The 18,203-nt window shown below is 38.4% G+C and overlaps 1 protein-coding gene across 1 annotated transcript in view; it reads left to right on the top strand.

The window, feature by feature from the left end:
• TNIP3 (TNFAIP3 interacting protein 3) overlaps positions 1-18,203 on the top strand; it is a 100,948-nt gene that overhangs the window by 41,169 nt on the left and 41,576 nt on the right. The window contains exon 3 of the mRNA XM_010361787.2: positions 2,473-2,593. Coding sequence (XP_010360089.2) covers positions 2,473-2,593 — 121 coding nt within the window. The remainder of the gene's footprint in view (positions 1-2,472; positions 2,594-18,203) is intronic.

Raw genomic sequence — 18,203 nt, 5'->3', positions numbered from 1 at the left:
GGAAGAGAGTAGAAGGTGAGATTAGAAAACAAGAAAATGAGATCATTTGAGGACTTGTAGATCATGATGAGTGTTATCTTCAAATGATCTTGCCTGAGATTGAAGTGGCTCAGTAACTTTTCTGTCACAGAGGGATGTAGTACCAGAAAGCCTTGTGGTACTCGGCAGGCAAGTCTGGTTCAGAATAGGTCTGAAGCTGCCTCAGGAGCTTAACATTTAGACTAGTCAAATTCTGTTGCTATGTGGGAATCTAATTAACCTGAAGGATTTAGGGCAGTTACCAAACACATTTTGTGACTTTCCTCCTCACAGGTTTGTGAAAAACCCTGAAGATAGGTCCAAACTCATTGTTTTGCATAAGCAACCTTTTGCACCATGAGGGATTTACCGTAGACCCAGTAGCCCATATTTTACAATGGGATCATACATGGCACATGATGTACAGACATTTCACAGTCTGAAAGAAACAATATAAATATGAAAGTCAAGGTGCATATGTAGGGATTTTTGATTTTAGATAACAGAAACCAAGCAAAGCTAGCTTTAAACATAATGCGAGAGAATTCATTATAACGACATGGAGTGTTTCCCAGAATCCAAAGGTTGGAAGGTAGTCGGACCTTAGAAGTGGCTGATTCTAAACTAGAAAATTGTCAGGACTCTCTCCATCTTTCAGCTCCACATTTCTCTACCCATATGCTTCATTCTCAGTTCACTCCAGACATGGAGGAGAATCCCACTGGCCAAACTGAGATCAGTTGTTTACTCTTGGTCCAATCAGTTATAACCAAAAGGCGAGTTCAAGTCATACCAATGGAAACATGGCTGTCAGAGCCTACTCCTGTGAGCCACTCTCAGCGAAGGTGGTGGATTGAGCAGACAACCCTAGCAACCTCTGCCATACAGGCATTTGAATAGGCCGTTCATCTAGTTATTTATTTTATTTGGAGACAACTTTGAGAAGTACTCCCACAAGAACTCCTCCCTCGATCCAAGGGGTTATTTTCAGGGGGTGAGATATGATGAGGCAGGCAAAAAATATATATATATATTATATAATACATATTTTTATATGTAATATATATATTTTATATATAATATATATTTATATATGTTATAAATAATATACATATAAAGAAAACATCACACAATTAATGCATTTTTCCTTGTGAGTTGTGTTTTTAATGAGAAAATTTCTCCATTATACCAACATCGTATAAAGCAGTAGTCCCCGACATTTTGGCACCAGGCACTGGTTTCATGGAAGACAGTTTTTTGGTGGACTGGGGCAGGGGTAGGATGGTTTCAAGTACTTTACATTGATTGTGCACTGTATTGGTATTATTATTATATTGTAATATATAATGAAATAATTATATAACTCACCATAATGTAGAATCAGTGGGAGCCCTGAGCTTGTTTTTCTGCAACTAGATGGTCCCTTCTGGGGGTGATGGGAAACAGTGACAGATTATCAGGCATTAGATTCTCATAAGGAGCAGGCAGCCTAGATCCCTCATATGTGCAGTTCACAATAAGGTTCACACAACCTAGACCCCTCACATGCGCAGTTCGCAATAAGGTTTGTGCTCCTGTGAGAATCTGATGCCACTGCTGGTTTGACAGGAGGTGGAGCTCAGGTGGTAATGTGAGCCATGGGGAGGGGCTGTAAATACAGATGAAGCTTTGCTCACTTGCTTGCCTCTCACCTCCTGCTATGTGGCCCAGTTCCTAACAGACCCCAGACTGGCAGTGGGGTTGGGGACCCCTGGTATAAAGGAAAAATAAAAATTTGATTTGAGTAGGAAGCTCTGCTTTAAATCTTGGTGTTATCAGCTAATGGTCATGTGACTGTGAGCAACTCCCTCTGAGAAGCAGCTGGACTAGATTCTCCTAAGGGGGCTTCCAGATACTCTTCAGCTGTAATATATTATTTCCATTTGGTGGCAAGTAGCTGCTTAGGGATTTGTTTTCAGGTTAATTGAAGACATACAGCAAAAATGGTTGAGACAGACTGTAGAATTCTATAGGTCTGAGTTTGATCTTGGCCCTGCCGATGCTTCAGTTTGATTTCACTTAAGTTAGTTAACTTCCTAAACTCAAGTTTACTTACCTGTCTAATGCAGGGGACAGTGGCTACTTTAATAGGTTGCTGTGCACATTGGATAAGAAAATGCATGAAAGAACCTAGCTCACTGTGAGTGTTCGATTCAATTCTTGCCATTTTTCTCAGACTGAAAATTCCTAAACTTGTCCGTATCTTTCTTTGTAAGAGAACATTAAACTCTAATGCTCTTTCAAAGTGCTCTCATGGCATGCACTAATGAAAACATAATAAGATTAGAGTTTGGCAGATTGTTGAGAAGTATCATACATAAATAACACCTCCATGTCATCCATAAGCTCACTTTACACCTGCATAATTTTTAATTACCTTTGTATAACGTAACTTTCCCATGTCTTTCTGGGCAGATGTGAAAGCATGGAGCTGGACAAAAAAATCCAGGATCTGATTGAGAGAAATGCTTCTCCTCATCCAAAAGGATTCACCCCACAGGCCATGACAACTCACAGAAATCTGTGTTCTCCGAAGGTAAGAAAACACCTTTTTTCTCCTTATCTCGATTACCCTTCAGCAGTTTATTCACCAAGAAGAATTTGCGGGGACAGTCCCCAAGTCATTTACAGTCAGTCATATACTTCCTTGTCAGCTGAGAGGATAAAGTAAAGCAGTATAAAACTTCTCTCACACAGCCACTTCCTGTTACTAAAGAAATTCTTCAGTAGAAGAATTTGCTGGCACTTTCCGGTTTAAAGTGTCCAGGCAGCTGTGACTACAAGAAGGTGAGGAGATCATGCTACTAGAAAGAATGTTTAATGCAGGGATAACTCTTTTCTGGGAAGAAGTAACCCATTTTAAGTAACCTGTTTAAATTGGGTTACCAAAATTAGCACAACTTATGTCAATGATTTTTTGTAGTCGTTTTTGTTTCATTTTGTATTTTTGTAAGAAAAAGCAAGATTTCACTGATTAAAGGAGTTGTTTGACTTTGAACTTCCACTTGTTTCAGGGTATTCGTCTATGGTGCTTTATATAAGCAAATAAAATTCAAGGGTAGGCTCAAGCTAGGAATTTTACAGATGACTTTCTTGACATACATCCTATGACAACATGAACTCTTAAACTCTAGTCCTCCCAATTAAAAACTATCTTTCATGATTCTTACTAAAAAAAAAAAAAATCTAATGTGAGTAGTTTGAGAGCATGGCTGGCATTTTAAAAAGTAATTTCTACTTCTTTTTAACAATAACATTAGTTCTTCTTTCTAAAGAAGTTCTTACTCAGTGTAGAAAATGTATATGGATAAACACAAAAAACTGTAAAAATCATGTAGAGACAGATTTGCTGTGGAGATAATGGAGCATGGGCTCCCTTAAACAAATATTTACTTTTATAACTAATTTGCATCCATGAATTTGTTTCTTTTTTCCTTTAAAGGAAATCCCAGAATTGTATAGGCCTCAGGCTTCACTAAACATAGAACTGCCTCTGAAACCACCAGTAGGCTCACCACCTATAGAGACCATCTTTTAGCATTTGGGATATCTCTGTGTTTTACAGACACACACACATACACACACACACACCTGTCTTGTTAACTTACCCTTTTCACTTAATATGCTGTGGATACTCCTGTACCTCTTTTTTTCATTCATGTCATGAACAGTGTTGTGTGCTTTCTGCATTTAGTCACTTTTTCCTCTTTAAAAACTTACTTCTTCCTTAACGGGTTGTCTTTATGTTTGGAGTTACCGATGAATGTGTACTAACGGTTAAGAGGTCAAATAAGACCTCTTTCTTCTGTTTTCTTCTGCTCTTCTCATCCCAACACCAAGCCCTCACATATACACCTCTAACTCTCAACTAAAAATTTATTCCTTCATGAAAATGTGTGCTTTTTCCAGCCACCTTCTTGTCTAACTCCAGAAGGAAATTTTATGGTGATAATATCAATTCCCTCTGGTACCCTCATCCTCATATCCTCTCATTATCATCCTCTAAGACCCATTTGCTCATGACTGACCTCCTTGCAATTCTGTTCATTCATCTTCTTGTCATCCTTTACATGATAAAAACCTCTTCTACATCCTTATTACCATCCTCTTAGCTACAGGTTATGTCTCCTTTTGGGACTTCACTGAAACTTGTGTCTCTCTCTCTAAGACATTGATTCTTCTATGACCTAATTGAGGAAATTTGCTTGTTCTCCTGCAGTTCACACTTCCAGGCAAAGGGCAGCAGATTCTTAGCTAATGTTTTCTGTTTTCTTTGTGAAGTATGAGGTAAAGACATCTACAGAGACTGAGAAGGTAAGAGGTGAGACCCAAGGCTTAAGAGAATTGGGGAAGATATGAAATGACTGTTGGAAGGCAGGGAGACAGAAGAGATAAGTAATACTAAAATGAGTTGCAGAGTAGTAGTGAGGACCGAGTTGAGTTTGAAAACCACCACTGTATGATAAGACCAATCACTTAACAGTGTGGGGGTTCCTGTATCTCCAGTCTCTCCATCACCTCTCACCAGCTCAAAATATGTACCATTTTCCTTCACTTCAAACATATATGAGACCTCATCTTCTTTTATGGGTAATGTTTGAACTCACTCTTACACAACATAGCCAAGCTCATTGATCACAGCATCCAAAACTTTCCCTCTCCTATCACACCATTAATAACCTCTATCTGGATCAATCCAATGGTCATTTTGCATTTTACTTTTCACTTGTCTTCTTATTTGCATTTGACACTACTTAGTCTTTCAATTTTCTTAAAAAGTCTTACTCCATTGACATCTATAATATTAATCCCTAGACACCCTCACCACCCCTCCCTCCTTTTTTTCTCTGGTCTCTTCCTCTCACTCACCTTCACTGACTTCCCTTACGTCACCTACTTGTGCTACATTAGTGTTACTCAAGGATCTGTCCTGGGCTCATTAAACTACAAAACATATGACAATGACTCCAGACACATGTACCTACTAAACATGGAGTGCTTTTCTACATGTACTTTCTTTCCACTCAGTCTTTCCTGAAGTGAATTCAATATATTTCCTGCTATCTCTGCTTGTCATCCCTCCCCTCCCCCAGCCACCACACACACATTTTCTATGCTGGTGAATGAATCACTAGGCACCCAGTCATCCAAATTTGGGGGAATCCTGAATTCCTTCAGGGCCACCATGCTGCATGACTCAGGTGGCACCATTCACAGAATAGTGCCATCTTTCCTTCACTCTGGACCTTCCCTAAGAGAAGGTCTAATCTGCCTTCATTATATCTTTGGACTTTTTTCCTTTTCTTCGTTTTATCAACATAGATCTTACTGATGTACTTACAACCTAAAAGTGCTTAAAACTTAAAAGTAGATCTCTTTACATATATCACTGAATCCAAATGCCTTTTCATCATATATACATTCCTCCAAGATTCAGCTTCTGCCACATTTAGCACAAAACATTAGAAGAAGGATGTAATACTTGTTGGGGTAAATACGTATTGGGGTAGATACTTTATTTTGTTTGCTACCTACAACAACACTTAAATATGACTATCTTTATCCACATTTTCCAGATGAGGAAACTAAAGTTCATAGAAAAAACATTGCCTAAATTCACAAAGTTGTATCAGGATAGAAAGCCAAGTTTGTACATATTTTTCCTGTAGTGTTTTAGTGTCTTCTATATATTCTGCTGCTTCCCAAAGTGCACCCTGTGTTCTAGCTACCAATAAGCCTTTAACAAACCGTGAAGTTTCCTCTGCTATCATTTCACATGCTGTTTACTGTTTATGGAAATCCTCGCTTCCTTGCCCATTTGATGAACTGCCTTTTTTTTTTTTTTTAATCCCAATTCAAACCTTTCTCATTTTGAAACCTTTTCACCCTCTCTAGTCCCACATGGCATTACTCAGCCCCCTCCCTGCTTTGTCCTACATCTTTATCTTCTTTATATGTCATTTATAGACTTCATAATTTTGCTTTTGTGATCACTTATGTATCTAAGTGTTTTCTCTCATATGAATTATGAGAGACTCATGGATTCCTTGATGATGGGGTATAAGTGTTCCATGAAGGTATAAAGTATCACAACATAGAATTTTCTAGAAAGCACCAGTAGTAAACAACTTGCTTGGTTTCATGAGACATGGTAACACTGAATATACAATTGATTTGTCCCTATAATTCCTTTACAAATAGTTCTCAGAGTCTGCAGGGGAGTACAAAATGTACACTCAAGCTCAATCTCTTAATTCTTGTATGGAAGCTGCCATTTGGTCTTACCCATCCTGGTGTCATGAAGTTATTGACTGCTGAAAGTTTTCAGGTGCTCAAACTCCTTGCTTCTCAAAGTTTGCTGTACTACTCTCAGGAGCACCGTTGGGTACCACTCACTATGCCAAGTGTGCTCAATGTGGAATATGTCTTCGAGAACTCCAAATGCAACCAAACACTATTGCTCTTGTGACTGAGGTGAAGAGACTTCTTCTTTTCTAACATTAGCTTGCACTTCCAGTGTTTGCCGGAGGGTCACAGTCCTTTCAGTTTGTCCTTGTTCGAGTTTTAGCTGCTATTGAGCACCTACTCTTGGCCAGCATTTTGCAAAGTATTTCTATTCATTAGCCCATTTCATCTTTACCCCTCTATGGATGGGGAAACTGGAGTTCAATGCGGCTAAACAATTTTCTCATGATTGTACAGCTAAGGGGATTTAGATTCTGGACCTAATCTCAAATCTGTCTAATGAAAACAATTGCCCTGTACTTTCTACTTTTAATTTTCCCTCCCTCACTTCAGAGTTATTTAAAGACTAGACCAGAGCTCCAGCTGGTGTCAGGAACGATACTGTCATCAGGCTAACTCCTCCTCTTTGAGCTTAAAGCACCAAACTTGGATCAAGCCACTGTGACTTGATTCTCTCTCCTGGGTAAATTATCCCAGAACAGCCCCCAGGAGTCTTCATTCTTTATCCCAATAGACCACTGGCATATCCTCCTCAGTTGTCCTCTGCAGGTATTTCAAATATTTGATTCTTTGAATAAACATGGCTTAGTTTCCAGGTGGAATCTCTGCTGAACTACTATTTACACAATAGCACTCTGCAGAAAGAAATCCTATATTCAAAACAAAACAAAGACCTTCACATTTTTGCTGAGATATCGATAGAAAGGGAAATATGTAAGAAAATTTCTATTTGGTTAAGACAAGGGTGAGCCAATGACAGGGACTGAAGAAGACTTCTCTTGTTTTCACACTGAATGAAGTTAGCCTAAGAACAATAAGGTAGGTTCCCTTTCCAGGAGAAGGAAATTGGTTTCTTTCTGACTTTATGGGATGTGAAGGGTGCGACTGAATAAAGGAGATATTATTTAGTGAAAGAGTCTGAGATATATGTCAAGTTCCCTTTTTGTTCAGCTACTATTGCCAAGAATATGTAAAGAAGAATAATTACTATAAGAGAAATGAACAGACTGACTCACTGCTTTGAGGAAACAGCAAACCACTATTGATGAACATGAGGAACTCCATGAGCATGAAAGTATGCTTTTATATTCTGGGACAGTTGAAGAAGTAGAAAGTTAGTAATCAAAGGTCATTTAAAGTCTTGTAGGCAAAGGAAAAATAATTACCTAAGTGAGAATGACATTAAGGTTCCAATATGAATGTTAAATGAAAGCTATATATAACCAAGTTATTGTCCAAGTACTATGAGAAAATTATGAAAATAATATATGAACCTGCAGTCATATATCTTCAAATACAAAAGAAAGGGACAGGATACTTGAATTGTATTTCTTGGGTAAACAAATACAGTTCCAATAATGCTTGAAAACAAGGATGATCCTGGGAATGAAAGGGAAAAATGCCCAAATTTTAAGCAGATCCTGCCAGGATTGAATTTACCTAAAAGCCCCATCCTGTCTTTAGATTCCATTGCTTCTGATTTTAACTTAGAGGCAGAACTAGAAATGGGCTTTTAATTACTTTTGATACAAGTTCAGGGAGGAACTCCCAGTGGCTGGGGACAAATTCTAGACCTGGACACTCTTCCCAAGGTAAAAAGCCTTGAGAAATTGCTTTGGTTGGTTCCAAGATTAATATGTACTCATGACACTTCAAAAGATTGTGAGGGAAAAACTTCTTGCAAACTACCGTAAATTGACACACGTTTTCTGTAACCACGCTGTTGGGAAAAAAAAAAATCTGGCTTTCCTTTTCTTATTTCCCTTTTTTTGAAAGCTGTTTTCTTTTTTTTAATCAAAATCTTATTTTCTTATCTGTACAATGGGTTGTGATAATTATACAAAGTGAGTGAAAGTACACTCTGTAAATATAAAGTGCTAAATCAACACAACACTATCATCATCATCATCATCATCATCATCATCACAATGCTAGTAGGATGAGCTTGAGCTTCAAAATTTTCTTTAATGGTTTTCTCATACAATAACTGACTTCCTCTTTGAATCTCATTATCTAATTTCAAAGGTTGTAGCTGTGGAATGTTTTGATCTATTTTTTCTGCTAGAAAAAAAAAATGTTGCATTGTCGTGTGAGGATCTGTTAAGCTTTCATTGGGAAACCTTTGGATACCTGGCTGAAAAGCTCTGCCTGCAAATTCTCAGGCAGTGAGGAACCTGTCAGCTCAGCTGCTGTACCTTATGGCATTTGAAACTCATTACTGGCAACATAGGTGAAGTTATTTAAATGAACCATGTATCTTTCTATTATCTGTAAAGCTTGGCTCTTAGTGTTTAGTCTTCTGATTCTGAAAGTTTTATAAACCCTCCAAATTAAACAGATTAGTGGATAAATAGGCCAGGTTGTATTTCCCAAAATATCACCATAGAGTTAATTTGATCCCATGGTTAATTTATGACATATTTCTCCTTCCATTCATTCAAGGATTTTTAAAGGATTCCACTCTACATGAATATCAGGTATACATCCAGATAAGGAGATCTTGCTGCATATGCCCAGCTTGAGCTCTATCTTCTTATAAAGTACACCACCAGACATCCCAGGAAAACAGAGACATAGGTCTGTGAACTAAAATTGGATCCTAAGACCAAATAATTAAAACTCATAAATATTAAGGAGAGAAAATATTTCCCTAACTTTTGAAAGCCACACACCCGTTTGGCAGAAATTTCTATACAGGACAGAAGAAGTGGTGCAACGGGGATATAAACTGAGGCTCCATTCTTGTTGATAAATAAGACACACTTTTGAGTAGGATGCTTTCTATTTACTCAGAAGTCATCTGTTCTACCACTGGGAGAATTTGTCCCATGTTCCACAAAAGAAAGAGTTACAAAAAACTGGGAGATGCAGATTATCTTTTGGAAGATGTAAGCAGTAGTTAGAAGAGGATTCTCTCTGCCTCAGTGAACACAACAGTCCGGGCAGTTCCAGTTTGGGTTAATGGGGTGGGCGGGGGAGCAGATGACAACACTGGGGGGCTTGGTGGTGGAAGTAATCAAGACTTGAAGTGAAAAGTGGCATCTGTGTGGAAATTATAAATGTTAATTAGAAGAATATAAGTCTTCCTAGAACCCTACGAAGAGAAGAAAAAGCACTTGAGGTCTCAGGGTTTCTACTGAATGGACATTTAAAGCCAAAGGTATTATTCTTACTTTTGGAATTATCACTCCACCTTTGTCTTCTTCCAGACTTGCATGACTTCAGTAAGTAAATCTGAAGAAGTTTTGGATAGGTATTCCTTTTAATGTAAGAAGAAGAACAGCATAAGCCTGTGGGTTAGGAAATGTATAAACTCATGACAATGTTAAGGAAGCAAAATATTGGGCTTGAGAGATACCATAAATAACGTGTTCATAAGAGTTGTTTAGTAAATGTGTTCATGATGTTCTTGATCTGTTTAGCTTTGTGACAGGATGTGGATGTCTCCTAGGGACATCTCAACCCGAGCTGGGTTTTGGAATCTAATGCATCAATAAGTCTTCTTTCTCAAGTAAGCCTTCTTATTTCTAGTTTGATTGAAAATATTTTTGAATGGGTATGGGAACAGTACTAGCAAAATGGACACTGTAAGCTCTTGCTGAAGAATGTTCATGTCATTCTCATGTCCTCCTTCTAGATGAAATGTAACAAAAACGCTTTTTACTTTATTTTGTACTTGTGGTGAGAGTGAGGCATAACTCACAAAGTATGTAAATATGTTTTCTTATGGGACTCTAGAATAAGTAGCAAAAAAATAAGATCAATTCTTCCTTTTTTTTCCAGTGAAGAAGATAGCTATTCTGAATTTCTTTTTAAAATAAATGTTTGTCATTAAAACTGAGTTAGCAAATGTTTACAATTTTTTAGGCTAGCATATTGGGAGATTTTTTTTTTTTTGAGTCAGGCCTATTTTCAGACAAAACACTTCTATTATGTGTTCTTTGTATCACCCATGTTTTGAGTACTCACCATTAGCCTTTCCATATACCTGTATCATCTTTATATGCACATGTTCTTTCTTAATTTTTTAAAATTTTGCTTATTATTATTATTATTTTAGAGACAGAGTCTTGCTCTGTCACCCAGGCTGGAGTGTAGTGGTGCAATCATGGCCCACTACAGCCTCAACCTTTTGGGCTCATGCGATTCCTCCATCTCAGCCTCCCAGAGTGTTGGGATTATAGGTGTCAGTCACCATGCCTAGTCTCTGAATTTTTATAATTATAACTTTTGGTATTTAAAAATAGTGTCTAAATCTATAGATATAGTGTTGAAATATATTGCCTCAGGAAAAAGGTAGTTCTCTTTCACCTGAAGTATCCAAGCTAATCTGGACTTGGCAGGAATGATGCAGAAAAGATTCCATCATCAATGGAGTGGTCCCCTCTAATGTTCAGATTTTATATTCAGAAAACAGAAAATACAACTGAGATGTGCCTTTTGCTCATCTTCATATTCTAGTACTAAGCACAATACTTGGTCCACAGACAATAATCAATAAGTATTTAATATAAGAATGCATACATTGGCTGGGTGCAATGGCTCACACCTGTAATCCCAGCACTTTGGGAGGCAGAGGTGGGTGGATCACTTGTGGTCAGGAGTTTGAGACAAGCTTGGCCACAGTGGTGAAACTCTATCTCTACTAAAAATAAAAAAAAATTAGCTGGGTGTGGTGGCGCACACCTGTAATCCCAGCTGCTCGGAAAGCTGAGGCAGGAGAATTGCTTAAACTCGGGAGGCAGAGGTTTCAGTGAGCCGAGATCTCACCATTGCACTCCAGCCTGGGTAACAAGCCAGACTCCATCTCAAAGAAAAAAGTGCATACATGAATGAAGGTGAACTCAACACATGAGCAAAGTACAAGAGAAAAACAGAATGATCTGCATTGCTATAAAATGATCAGCAGCTAATTTCCTTCCAGAGAAAAGAATTTTTTTTTAAAAAAACTCAAACACAGATTACAGTTTTAAAAGGCTGAATTTCTCTTTTCTAACCACTACAATTTTTGAAGGCTGAGTTTCTCCTTTCTGATTACTACAGTTTTTAAATACTGAATTTCTCTTTTCTGACCACTAATTTCTATTTTGGAAATGGAAATTAATCTCTAGGCAAGCAGTAGTGGGAATTTGTTAAGATTTTGTTTGGATACAACATCAAAGGTCAAGCTACCTCATATCTATCCTTCAAAAAATGCTTAATTCCCGTAAAACTTCCCTGAATCATATTCCTAATGGCTTGGGCCCCCGCATTGCTTTTCCATCATTGGTAAATGATGTCTCCTGCTATAATTTTTAGGTGTATTATTTATGTCTACCAACATAGATCAAAGGTTCTTTGGGGGAAGTAAACCAGGAAGACTAAATGAACTCTGATATGGGTTTAGCCACCCATTTGTTACATCATAATTGTGAGCAAGTCATTTGCCATCTCTAAATTCAACTTTGTCCTCATTAACATTAAAGATGCCTCTTCTTACAGGGCTGTTATGAAGTTCAGATTGAAGCAAATAAAGTATTTTAAACCACATAACTCCTTAGTACAAAATAGTAATTTTATTTGTTTTCTAAACTAAATTTAGTTCCATTCTAGGAACTGTAGCTTGTCCTTTGGAAAATAATTTATCTAGTTGACTGCAGAAAATTTCAGTCACTTCAGTGTTTTCTCGGGCAATTTATATTTTCTGTGCAGTGGTATGCAAGAATTCTACCCTATCCCTTCATGTAATGGTACCTAGGGGTTTGTGGAACAGATTTTGTGAAATAATCTGGGTGAAATAGGGTTGCCAGATGTGGCATATAGAAATATAGGATGTTCACCTAAATTTAAATTTCAGATAAATGGCAGAATATTGTAGGGGACAAACATGCAAAAAACTGTTGTCTATCTGAAATTCAAATTTGACTGGATGTCATGTATTTTTCTGACAACTTTGGGGTGGAGATATCAGGGCTACAGTGATCCCCCATCTGACATTGCCATTGGCACTGATGTAGTCTATCCCTTACAGATTTTTTTCACTGGCCTATATCCTCACTGGCAATCACTAAAGCATCCAGGTCACTCAGCACATCTCTTATCCTTAGGGTCATGTGGTAAACACTACATCCTCCTCAGTTTGACTCTGAGGCCCCCTCAAACCCTCAGCTAGCCACTCTTTCATCCTTCTCAGGAGCATAGGAAATTTCTGGCTCTGCTTCCACACCACTCTAGGGTTGAGTTGTCTCAGGACTTCTCTACTTAGACAAGTTGTAAGGCCATGTCACAGCCGTGTACCATGGTGGTGTGGAGAAATTCTCTTCAAGGCTTGTACCTTCCCTGGACTTAACCCAGTGAGTAAGGCTGGAGCCGACTCTGCTCTTTGATGTTCAATGTAAGCAATTTGGAAGATGATAGATGAGTACCTAGAAGTAGGGGAATAGGGGCCAGGTGTGGTGTGGCTCCTGCCTGTAATCCCAGCACTTTGGGATGCTCAGGCAGGTGGATCATTTGAGGTCAGGAGTTCAAGACCAGCCTGACCAATATGGTGAAACCCTATGTCTACCAAAAATACAAAAAAATTAGCCGGGCATGGTGGTTCATGCCTGTAGTCTCAACTACTTGGGAGGCTGAGGCAGGAGAATCGCTTGAACCTGGGAGGCAGAGGTTGCAGTAGGCCAAGATCGCATCACTGCACTCCAGCCTAGGTGACAGTGCGAGACTCCATCTCAAAGAAGAAGAAGAAGAAGAAGAAGAAGAAGAAGAAGAAGAAGAAGAAGAAGAAGAAGAAGAAGAAGAAGCAGCAGCAGAAGAAGAAGGGTAGTAGGGCTGCATTTCCTCATGAGAACTGAGAAACATCCAGGAATCATTTTCCTGGGGCATGAAACCTTTACTCTTCTGGGGCAGATGGTGAAAGTGGTAAGGACAGGTTACACTGACTCTTCATCTACTCATTTTTTAAATCAGTTATTCTTAGTATAAGTTTTTATGCCTTAATTCAGACTTTTCCCCTAACATTTTATCATGAACATTTCAAACATGTAGCAAAGTTGAAAGAATTGTGTGGTATACGCATATACCCACCATCAAAATTCTGCCATGAACATGAACATTTTACTCTACTTGTTCACCATTTATTCATCCATCTATCCATCCCTCTTTTAATCCATCAACTCATGTTACTTTTTGAGGCATTTCAAAATAAATTGCACAAAATAAATTAGCCTAAAATCTTTAAAAATTGTTTTGAAAACATTAGCTCTTGAAATTCAAAGATTTGATTTTCCAGATGGTATCTAGAGTTTGGAGAGTCTATTTTGAAATGCAAAGGCCAAACAGGGGCTGTTCTCCTCTTTTTATTCTACGACAAACTTAATCTGACAAAAGATATCCCTTACTGGCAAGGCATGGTGGCTCATGCCTATAATCTCAGTACTTTGGGAGGCCGAGGTGGGCAGATCACCTGAGGTCAAGAGTTTGAGACCAGCCTAGCCAATGTGATGAAACCCCAACTCTCCTAAAAGTACAAAAATTAGCAGGGCGTGGTGGCAGGCACCTGCAATCCCAGCTACTTGAGAGGCTAAGGCAGAAGAATTTCTTGAACTCGGGAGGCGGAGGTTGCAGTGAGCTGAGATCATGCCACTGCACTCTAGCCTGAGTGACAGAGCAAGATTCCTTCTTTAAAAAAAAAAAAAAAAAAAAAAAAATATCTTACCGAGCAAAGAAAGAATTAGCTACATAAAACAAAAGAATAGTGTGTGTTTTGGAGGATCATCAGTTAATACTTCAATATATTAACTTATAAGATCTTAGAAAGCACCATGAAAATGTAGAAAATTTCATTAAAGACAACAGTTCTGCCTTTTAAATTTTTTCCCATAGCATATCTAATTATTTATATTTTTTATTTATTAAATAGTAATCGAAATCAAGTAAAAAATTTTAAGAGGCATTTGTATGAACGCTAAAGAATATTGATCACGTAACCAAAATAGGATAAAGTAAAATATTTGCCTATAAAATGAATAAAAAGAAAATACACGGAAACAGGCCAGCTCTTTAAACATGTGTTACAGTCCTACCTGATCATTTCTGGTTTGGAGGCAAAGCCTGTAACTTTGTGTATCCCTGTGATCATTGTGTGTTCTGGACTGTGTTCTGAAAGGCAGGGGTGTGCTATGATTTTGTACTATAGATTCATACATAAATGGACCTATTCAATAAAAATGTATTGTACTACTACTCTGTACCCTGAAGGTACTGCGGTAGTTCCCAAGGGTAAAATGATAAATACTGACCTCATCTTCAAGAAGCTTATAGCAACTCAGGAGAAAGGTACATACAATTAACAACTGCTTTACAATAAGTGCGAGAGTTAATGCTTCACAAAGCACCATGAGATCTCAGAAAGGAAGTAGCTAACTCCACTCTGGAGGACCAGGGGAGCCTTCTCAGAGGAGCTGATGGTCAAGGTGAGTCAGATTGTTTACTGCTTTGTGGGGCAGTCAGAAATCTTTAAACATGGATTTCACAAAGTCTGCAGTTTTATAGAGGCTACAGACTCGTCAACAAAAGCCGATTCGCCTTCTAATGTATCTGATGTGCCCTAAAAACTAAAAATGTATAATCAAAACAGACTGCAAACAACCTCACTATATTGCATAGGAGCATTGTTTCAGAGTTCCAACCAGGAGGGACATGAGCATATATCCCCCAAGAGGCTGTGGAATCTGTAACACCCCATCCCCTGACTCTGCTTGTTCAAAACCAGGTTTGGGGGAACAAAGAGAGGTGATTTACTAGTTGGAAGCCAAAAATTTGAAGTTTCTGATCTTTAGATCTCATATCTCTTGAGAAGATACCTGATTTGAGAACATCATAAATTTGTTTCAGGGTAAAGAAGGCAATTTGTGTGTGTCTGAGTCCCACGTGAACATGCGCAGGCACTAAAATGGCACTACTTTAGCCTCGAGAAATACAGAGTGAACACAATACACAAAAGTTGCTAGCATGGAGTTTACAATCTAGTGTCAGGAGGCAATCAACAAAAAGAAGAAAAAAATATAGTGCTATGGAAAAATAAAGCAGGAAAGGTGAATGGAAAGTGCTGGGGTGGAGAGCAATTTTACATTGGGAGGCCAAGTAAAGACTCAGTAAACAGATGTCACTTACACCATTACCTATCAAAGGTCGGGGGATGTACCATGTGGACATCTAGGGAAAAGATAGTTCTAGGCAAGAGAGAGCAGGTTCAAGGGGCAACACTGTGGCCAGGACATGGCACAGAATGAACTAACAGAAGGATACCAAGAATGAGGTCAGAGGGGCCTGGGCTAGATTGTGTAGGATCTTGCTAGCCACTGTAAAGAGTTCTGCTTTCACTCTGAGTGACATGGGAAGCCACTGAAAGGTTCTGAGCACGAAATGACATTTTAAAAGCCTCACGTTGGCCACTGTATTAATAATGGGTCGGGGGGGCGAGTAGGAGCAAAAATAGAAGCAGGAAAGCCCTTAGGTTATTGCAATAATCCAGCTAAAAGATGATGGTGAGTTGGTGTCAATGCAAAAATGCCAATCATCTTGCACAGGGTCACATAACTAGCAAGTGGTGGAACTAGGTTTGACAAACAGTCAGAGATCAGTCACTGCTGGATACGCTCTTAAAAATGTTCCTATGAATAAAATCAGGAAGCAAATATTAAAGTTCTCATTTTGAAAAAGTTATTAAAAGGCATTTTTTTTTTTTGAGAAGTTGAGGTGGGAGGATTATTTGAGGTCAATAGTTGAAGACCAGTGTGGGCAATATAGTGAGGCCCCATCTCTACAAAAATTTAAAAGGTAAAAATAGCCAGGTGTGGTGGCATACAACTGTAGCTACTCAAGACGCTGAGGCAGCTGGATTGCTTGAGCCCAGGAGTTGGAGCTTACAGTGAGCTATGATTTCACCACTGTACTCCAGCCTGTACTACAGAATGTAACTCTGTCTCAAAAACAAAACAAAACAAAAAAATAGAAAACAGAAAAGAAAAAGGCTGGGTATGTTGGCTTATGCCTGTAATCCCAGCACTTGGGGAAGGCCAAGGCAGGTGGATCACAAAGTCAGGAGTTCGAGACCAGCCTGGCCAATATGGTGAAACCCTGTCTCTACAAAAAAATTAGCTGGGTGTGGTGGCACGTGCCTGTAATCCCTGCTACTTGGGAGGCTGAGGCAGGAGAATTACTTGAACCCGGGAAGCAGAGGTTGCAGTGAGGCGAGATTGTGCCACTGCACTCCAGCCTGGGTGACAGAGCAAGACTCTGTCTCAAAAAAAAAAAAAAAAAGGTAAGTTTATTTCACCTTGCCACCTGCTCATTAAACTGAGAAGTCTCTGGGCTTTTGTGGTAATGTGTTCCTCCCCTGTCTGGATATATTTTCAAAAAGCCTACAAAATGTTCAGATAGATTGGATACAGGCTGTAAGAGAAAGAGGAGTCAAGGATGACTCCAAGATTTTCAATCTGGAAAATAAAAGGTGTTATTAATTGTAAGAAGGAAGGCAAGTTTTGCAGGGAAAATCATAAACTAAGTTATCCTGATCAAACAGGTCAGGTACAGAAGAAAGCAACTATTATGCATACAAGCGGAGATGACAATTAAGCAATTAATATAGGAGTCTCGAGTCCAGGGGTATGGTCCATTCCTAGTGCCCCTGGTGAACTGATTGCTAAATATTTTGATTGTCACAAGCTGTTAAAAGAAACATTTTGAATATTAGTTTTGCTAATATTATTACATTGCAATATTAACTACATTGCAGTTTCCAATCTCTCTCATTTAATACATGATGAACTAAAACCAATTAAAAAACCACTTTGATCATGTAATTCCTTTGCCCAAAGGTCTTTTGTAACTCTCTATGGCCTATAAGGTCAACATGTCTTAATCTGAAATTAAAATATTTTATGTTTTCATCCAAATCAACTTTAGAAATGCCACATGGACCCTATTCTAGTTAAACTGGATTTGTCAGAATCCTTCATACCTAGGTTTGCCCAGTTGTGTTCTCTTTCTTACTTTGCTCCCTTTATAGCATTTATAGCTCAGCTTTCACTCTCTATCAAAATCCTATCTACCCTTCAAGGCCCAGCAGAAACTCTGACTCTTTCCATAGCTATTAAAGGTGAGAGTGAACACTCTGTCCTCTGAATTCTTACAGGCTTTATTGTCTCTATCATTTATTTCCCAGTTCTCATTTACTGTTTAGTTTTTCAAGTATATATATTGACACACACACACAGCCACACACATGTGTGTATGTATATGTACATTTCATCATAAGCAGGGAATTTTGCTTTTGTTTTCCTTTGGAACCAACACAATGTCAAGTACAGAGTGAGTGATGCATAAATTGTGGGTTTCCCTTTCCTTTTGTCATACTATTTGTTTCATAAATAATTTGATTGATGGTCCTATCTTTAGAGTCAAATTGTTATTACTATCTAAGCTCACATAGCAACCCTAGGAGAATACTATTACTATCCCATTGTATAAAATGGAAATTGAGCCTTAGAGACCTTAAGCATCTTAGATGACCAAATTCACAAGCAGGGAGTGGTAGAGCCAAGCTGTGAATCCAGATCACATTTTAGAGCTAGATCTTCTAGTCATTACTGATCCTTTCTTTCCTACCTACATAGCACATACATTTAAAAATTCATGCAAAT

The sequence above is a fragment of the Rhinopithecus roxellana genome, chromosome 2, assembly GCF_007565055.1.
Source record: "Rhinopithecus roxellana isolate Shanxi Qingling chromosome 2, ASM756505v1, whole genome shotgun sequence".
NCBI classification, from domain to species: Eukaryota; Metazoa; Chordata; class Mammalia; order Primates; family Cercopithecidae; genus Rhinopithecus; species Rhinopithecus roxellana.
The sequence above is the reverse complement of the archived record's forward strand: the minus strand, read 5'-3'. Positions and strand labels throughout refer to the sequence as shown.